The 7,218-nt window shown below is 44.2% G+C and overlaps 2 protein-coding genes across 4 annotated transcripts in view; both read right to left on the bottom strand.

The window, feature by feature from the left end:
- Positions 1-7,218, bottom strand: part of LOC146640636 (protein NLRC3-like) — a 225,103-nt gene that overhangs the window by 181,434 nt on the left and 36,451 nt on the right. The window lies entirely within an intron of this gene.
- The window catches only part of LOC146640637 (protein NLRC3-like), a 57,771-nt gene that overhangs the window by 14,173 nt on the left and 36,380 nt on the right, over positions 1-7,218 (bottom strand). For 2 of the 3 annotated variants that reach the window (XM_085399920.1, XM_085399919.1), the window contains exons 6-7: positions 5,273-7,136; positions 4,707-4,880 (exon numbers count right to left, since the gene is read on the bottom strand). In XM_085399920.1, coding sequence (XP_085256046.1) covers positions 4,707-4,880; positions 5,273-7,136 — 2,038 coding nt within the window. The remainder of the gene's footprint in view (positions 1-4,706; positions 4,881-5,272; positions 7,137-7,218) is intronic. The other variant, XM_085399921.1, reaches the window with a different exon arrangement.

Below are 7,218 nucleotides of genomic sequence, written 5' to 3'. Positions count from 1 at the left end.
GAATTTATTTGTAAATCAGGGTGGAAAATAAGTATTTGGTCAATAACAAAAATACAACTCAATACTTTGTAACATAACCTTTGTTGGCAATAACAGAGGTCAAACGTTTACTATAGGTCTTTACCAGGTTTGCACACACAGTAGCTGGTATTTTGGCCCATTCCTCCATGCAGATCTTCTCGAGAGCAGTGATGTTTTGGGGCTGTCGCCGAGCAACACGGACTTTCAACTCCCGCCACAGATTTTCTATGGGGTTGAGGTCTGGAGACTGGCTAGGCCACTCCAGGACTTTCAAATGCTTCTTACGGAGCCACTCCTTTGTTGCCCGGGCGGTGTGTTTTGGATCATTGTCATGTTGGAAGACCCAGCCTCGTTTCATCTTCAAAGTTCTCACTGATGGAAGGAGGTTTTGGCTCAAAATCTCACGATACATGGCCCCATTCATTCTGCCCTTAACACGGATCAGTCGTCCTGTCCCCTTGGCAGAAAAACAGCCCCATAGCATGATGTTTCCACCCCCATGCTTCACAGTAGGCATGGTGTTCTTGGGATGCAACTCAGTATTCTTCTTCCTCCAAACACGACGAGTTGAGTTTATACCAAAAAGTTCTACTTTGGTTTCATCTGACCACATGACATTCTCCCAATCCTCTGCTGTATCATCCATGTGCTCTCTGGCAAACTTCAGACGGGCCTGGACATGCACTGGCTTCAGCAGCGGAACACGTCTGGCACTGCGGGATTTGATTCCCTGCCGTTGTAGTGTGTTACTGATGGTGACCTTTGTTACTTTGGTCCCAGCTCTCTGCAGGTCATTCACCAGGTCCCCCCGTGTGGTTCTGGGATCTTTGCTCACCGTTCTCATGATCATTTTGACCCCACGGGATGAGATCTTGCGTGGAGCCCCAGATCGCGGGAGATTATCAGTGGTCTTGTATGTCTTCCATTTTCTGATGATTGCTCCCACAGTTGATTTTTTCACACCAAGCTGCTTGCCTATTGTAGATTCACTCTTCCCAGTCTGGTGCAGGTCTACAATACTTTTCCTGGTGTCCTTCGAAAGCTCTTTGGTCTTGGCCATGGCGGAGTTTGGAGTCTGACTGTTTGAGGCTGTGGACAGGTGTCTTTTATACAGATGATGAGTTCAAACAGGTGCCATTCATACAGGTAACGAGTGGGGGACAGAAAAGCTTCTTACAGAAGACGTTACAGGTCTGTGAGAGCCAGAGATTTTCCTTGTTTGAGGTGACCAAATACTTATTTTCCACCCTAATTTACGAATAAATTCTTTACAAATCCTACCATGTGGATTCATGGATTTTTTTTTCACATTCTGTCTCTCACAGTTGAAGTGTACCTCTGGTGCATATTACTGACCTCTGTCATCATTTTAGGTGGGGGAACTTGCACAACTGGTGGCTGACTAAATACTTTTTTGCCCCACTGTACACACTTCTTGTCAGGGTGCCCTGTTTCCTCAACACCTGACGCGGACCTTGTTGAACCGAGCGACGTCCGAGCCGGCATCCCTTCATATTTATCTGTCTCACTCATGTCTGCGGTAGGCTCGCTTAGCATAGGGGGTCTAGCCTTAGGACCCTTACTGGTTACAAACGCCCCAGGCAGGAATCGAACTTGCGATCCGCTGCTCCAAAGGCGTATAAAGAGTTCCAAAGAGGGGTTTCAGACATTCAGAAGACAGTCTTTTGAGTATTTGCTGAACCTTTCCTTTTGTATTATGGATATCATGTCTGTTACCCACAACTGAAAGGAATGAGGAGTGGGGGCTTCCATTCCCTCAGGATTAATCTCTTGGCAACAATCAAACCTAGTTCCAATGGCCCCTGCACTTTAAGTGGGAGTAGCACTGACATTGGAGAACATCCAAAAATTACGAGTTCAGGTTCAGGCTGTAGAGGTTTCATATATGCCTTGGAGTACCAGTAAAATATTTTAAACCAAAACTTTGTTAATTAGGGACAAGACCAAAAGGAATAGAACAACATACCTTCTGCCAGTTGATACCGTTTCAACTTCACTGCCACATGATTTGATATAGAAAATGTTTCCTTTATTATATTTAGTGTATTCCTGTATGTAATTTTCTACCTTTCAGTAGCACAAAAATTGCTCTGAACGTATGTTAATGTGCATATATTGAAAAACAGACCCCAAAATCTTTAATCCTTTCTTTCAATTGACAGTTTTCAGGGTTCTATTGTTGGATTGTCATTTATGCTTAGAAATATACAATCATATATGTTTAGAGGAATATAATTGTCACGGTTCTGGGTCCGTTGGACCCAGTATTTTGAGTTTATTATGTTTTGGTTTTATTTTGCATCATGGATTGTTTTCTTTTTCTCTTGTGGTTGTGGGGATTATTATTAGAGTTTCATGTTTCTATTATCCATGTTTTAGGAATTGTGGTTTCATGTATAGTTCAGTTCCATGTGTCATTTTCTGTCTCTGTGTTGAGTCCATGTCTGAGTTGTGATTCATGTTTCCTGTTTTATTGTGAAAGTCTTTGTCTTATGTTAGTGTGTGCAGCTTTGTTCCCCATGTCTCGTTAGCCCTGATCTCTCCCAGCTGTGTCTCCCTACTGTTGCCAATTCCCCCGTTACTACCCTGTGTATATAAGCCCTGTGTTTTCCCATGCTCGGTGTCGCATCGTACCATCAGATTATGCCTGTGTGTCCTTGGTCTCAGTGTTCCATCATCACTTCATGTTTGTTTTCCTGCCAGCAATAAAGCTGAGGTTTTTGAGTTTCAATTCTGTGTTCGAGTCCTGCATTTGGATCCTCATCTCTGCCTGCCCGCACACAGAGCCCTGACAATAATGGATTGCATATTGATAGAATGACCCTTAGTGGTCTGCAAAGACTGTGTGTGTTCCTGAGTGCTCTGGCATGCCACACATGTCCTAAGGTCATGAGAGAGGTCGTACCTTATATATGGTATGGTAAACACATCTGTATCTGTTTAAGTATAAGAGCCCTTTGTGTAGGTGGACCACTGGACTCCTAACACTAACTTGGGGAGTCGTTCACAGGGTGACATCTCAACCCACATTCACACACACACACGCACACACAGACAGTAACCTCAATAAAGAGCAGTGCTACAGGGGAGCTGATTAAGAGTGACTGGGGTTTGAGCAGCAGGAATAGTGTTCGTCTCGGTCATCTCCCTCTTCCACAAGATCACACAAAGAGTTCTGCCTGGTGCCTCATGCTTTTGCTAGCTGCAGTAAAATTGCCTCGGCTGTTCCAGCAATAGGTTTGTGCCAACATAAAACCTAACACAGGTGGTGTTGATTTTTTTCACTGCCTTATGGTTTTGCCACCACACAGGTTAAGTTTTTATTTCCACTATAAAAAAACCACCGGCACCGTATTCGGAAGGTCGAGGGTTCGAATCCTCTGAACGGCTACACTGAGGTACCCCTTAGCAAGGTACGGTCCCTACATACTGCTCCCCGTGTGCCCAATCGCTGGCCGGTGCTTCACTGAGTGAATGGGTTAAATGCAGAGAGGAATTTCCCCACGGGGATCAATAAAGTATACATTATTATAATTATATACTTCCTTTTAGTGTTTGCCATATTCTCATTGTTTACCTTACTTTCATTTTTCTAAGTTCATTGCATAATTTTGGGGTCAAAGGTCCATTCTCTCCTGTTTATCTTTTTCACGGTCACAGCCGTAGTGCAAGTGTCTGTGACAGGGCTAACACGTAGAGAAAAACAACCATTCACATTCACATTCACACCTGTGGGGAATTTGGAATGACCAATTGGCCTAACCCCAATAAATACATGTCTTATTGGAAGAAATTCGGAGTACCCAGAGAGAGCCCACACAAACATGGGCAGAAATCTACATGGAAAGGACCCAGTGAGGTGGTGGAATTGAACTCAGCACCTGCTAACCAATGTGCCATCGTGCTGCTGTAAATAAAAGGTTTGAAGTACATTTGCTGCAATCTTGTATGAAACAGTTTGTAGCAATGAAAAGTAATTGATATGTTATGAATCCAAAGGCAGCACGGTGGCACGGTGGTTAGCACTGTTGCCGCACAGCAAGAAGGTCCTGAGTTCAATTCCAACATCAGGCCGGGGTCTTTCTGTGTGGAGTTTGCATGTTCTCCCCGTGTTTGCGTGGGTTCTCTCCGGGTACTCCGGCTTCCTCCCTCCGTCCAAAGACATGCAGGTTGTGGGGATAGGTTAATTGGATAATCCAAATTGTCACTAGGTGTGAATGTGCGAATGAATGTGAGTGTGAATGGTTGTCTGTCCCTGTGTGTTGGCCCTACGACAGACTGGCGACCTGTCCAGGGTGTACCCCGCCTCTCGCCCTATGACAGCTGGGATAGGCTCCAGCGCCCCCCGCGACCCTGAAAAGGATAAGCGGAAGCCAATGGATGGCTGGATGGATGAATCCAAAATGTCTGCCATCTCTCAACATACTAGTTCCTTAAAAGCACGTTATACACACAGTTTCATGCTCAATGAACCAGTGTGGGGGATTTCCTAAAAAAATGTGAAAATGGATCGTCTAGATATGAAAATGAATAAGTAAAAACAATAATTCAGAGACTAATACACCTAAATAAGAATAGAAGTTTGATTTAGAATTCAACAATGTTTAGGTTTGAACAATAGTATAATCCAGATTTAAATTAATGAAAGAAATTTGAATCCTCACCTGATAATTTCCAGGGTACAGTTTGGACTCTTCAATCCAGCAGACAACAGCTTTAATCCTGAGTCTTGCAAGTCATTGTTACTCAGGTCCAGTTCTCCCAAACTAGAAGATTTGGATACGAGAACTGAGTGCAGAGCTTCACAACTTCTCTCTGAGAGGTTACAGCCAGACAGTCTGAAAAACAATTATAATTGTGATCAAACTAAATGACTTATTTTCAACTTACCACAGGGAAAACAAATAATTCCATACACACTTCAGAAAACAACTTGTAATTCAAGCATGGAAAACAGCAGTTACAACTCTGCATCTGTAAAAATATACATACTGAACCCTGATAGAGCCACTATTCATCCCTCTGTTGTGATGAAACTGCTTTAGCTCCTTCCAGTGATGTTATTATTTTTTTTAATTTATATCAGTTTTTGAAAAGTTATAAAAAGTTGACCAAGAGCTTTGTTTTTTTTTACATCCAAAAATGTTTTAGAAATGCAAAGACTTCCTTTCATAAAATATACATTACATAAATATTTTGACAATAAAAGTGTGGATTCATGCATACATACAGAGTTTTGTTGGAGGCTTTGACCACTGGCAGCAGCCTCAGAAGAGCCTCCTCTGAAGCAGAGTATTTCTTCAGGTCAAACACATCCAGATCTTCTTCTGATGACAGTAAGATGAAGACCAGAGCTGACCACTGAGCAGGAGACAGTTTATCTGTGGAGAGACTTCCTGATCTCAGGGACTGTTGGATCTCCTCCACTAGAGAACGATCATTCAGTTCATTCAGACAGTGGAACAGATTGATGCTTTTCTCTGCAGACAGATTCTCACTGAGCTTCTCCTTGATGAACTGGACTGTTTCCTGATTGGTCTGTGAGCTACTTCCTGTCTGTGTCGGCAGACCTCGTAGGAGACTCTGATTGGTCTGTGAGCTACTTCCTGTCTGTGTCAGCAGACCTCGTAGGAGACTCTGATTGGTCTGCAGTGAAAGACCCAGGAGGAAGCGGAGGAACAAGTCCAGGTGTCCATTTGGACTCTGTAAGGCCTTGTTCACAGCACTCTGGTGGAGAGATTGTAGGTTTGGTTTGCTAATTAACTTAGACAACATCGGGATTCTCTGTTGTTCTTCCAGCAGATTGAGTCCAGAGTTGATGAAGGTCAGACGGACATGAAGAGCAGCCAGAAACTCCTGAACACTCAGATGGATGAAGCAGAACACCTTGTCCTGGTACAGTCCTCTCTCCTCTTTAAAGATCTGTGTGAACACTCCTGAGTACACTGAGGCTGCTCTGATATCGATGCCACACTCTGTCAGGTCTGATTCATAGAAGATCAGGTTTCCTTTCTGCAGCTGATCAAAAGCCAGTTTTCCCAGAGACTCCATCATCTTCCTGCTCTCTGGACTCCAGTGTGGATCTGTCTCAGCTCCTCCATCATACTTGACCTTCTTCACTTTGGCCTGAACCACCAGGAAGTGGATGTACATCTCAGTCAGGGTCTTGGGCAGCTGTCCTCCCTCTCTGGTTTCCAGCACATCCTCCAGAACTGTAGCAGTGATCCAGCAGAAGACTGGGATGTGGCACATGATGTGGAGGCTTCGAGCTTTCTTGATGTGGGAGATGATCCTGCTGATCTGCTTCTTTTCTCTGAATCTCTTCCTGAAGTAGTACTCCTTCTGTGGGTCAGTGAACCCACTGACCTCTGTCACCATGCCAACACAGTCAGGAGGGATCTGATTGGCTGCTGCAGGTCGTGTGGTTATCCAGAGGCGAGCAGAGGGAAGCAGTTTCCTCCTGATGAGGTTTATCAGCAGCACATCCACTGAGGTGGACTTTCTAGGGTCAGTTAGGATTGTAGTTTTGTGGAAGTCCAGAGGAAGTCGACACTCATCCAGACCATCAAAGATGAACACAACCTGGAAGTCTTCAAAGCTGCAGATTCCTGCTTCTTTGGTTTCAGTAAAGAAGTGATGAACAAGTTCCACCAAGCTGAACTTTTCCTCTTTCAGCACATTCAGCTCTCTGAAAGTGAATGGAAATATGAACTGGATGTCCTGGTTGGCTTTGTCTTCAGCCCAGTCCAGGCTGTATTTCTGTGTTAAGACTGTTTTCCCAATGCCAGCCACTCCCTTTGTCAGCACTGTTCTGATTGGTTTATCTCTTCCAGGTGAGGCTTTAAAGATGTCTTCTTGTCTGATTATTGCTTCTAGACTGTCTGGTTTCCTGGATGCTGTTTCAATCTGTCTGACCTCATGTTCATCATTGACCTCTGCAGTCCCTCCCTCTGTGATGTAGAGCTCTGTGTAGATCTGATTCAGGAGGGTTGGGTTTCCTGCTTTAGCGATGCCCTCAAACACACACTGGAACTTCTTCTTCATGTTAGATTTAAATTCATGCTGACACCACTGGAAGTTCCTAGTGCAGGTTCCTGAGTGACCCCCCCACACACACACACACACACACACACACACACATCAAGAATTTATCAAGTCCACATATTTTGAATGTAT

Source organism: Rhamphochromis longiceps, unplaced genomic scaffold (genome assembly GCF_057381845.1).
Source record: "Rhamphochromis longiceps isolate RC_006_pf unplaced genomic scaffold, R_longiceps_female_GT1.1 unmapped_scaffold_4, whole genome shotgun sequence".
NCBI classification, from domain to species: Eukaryota; Metazoa; Chordata; class Actinopteri; order Cichliformes; family Cichlidae; genus Rhamphochromis; species Rhamphochromis longiceps.
Note: the sequence above shows the minus strand (reverse complement) of the source record. Positions and strands in the feature narration are given on the sequence as shown.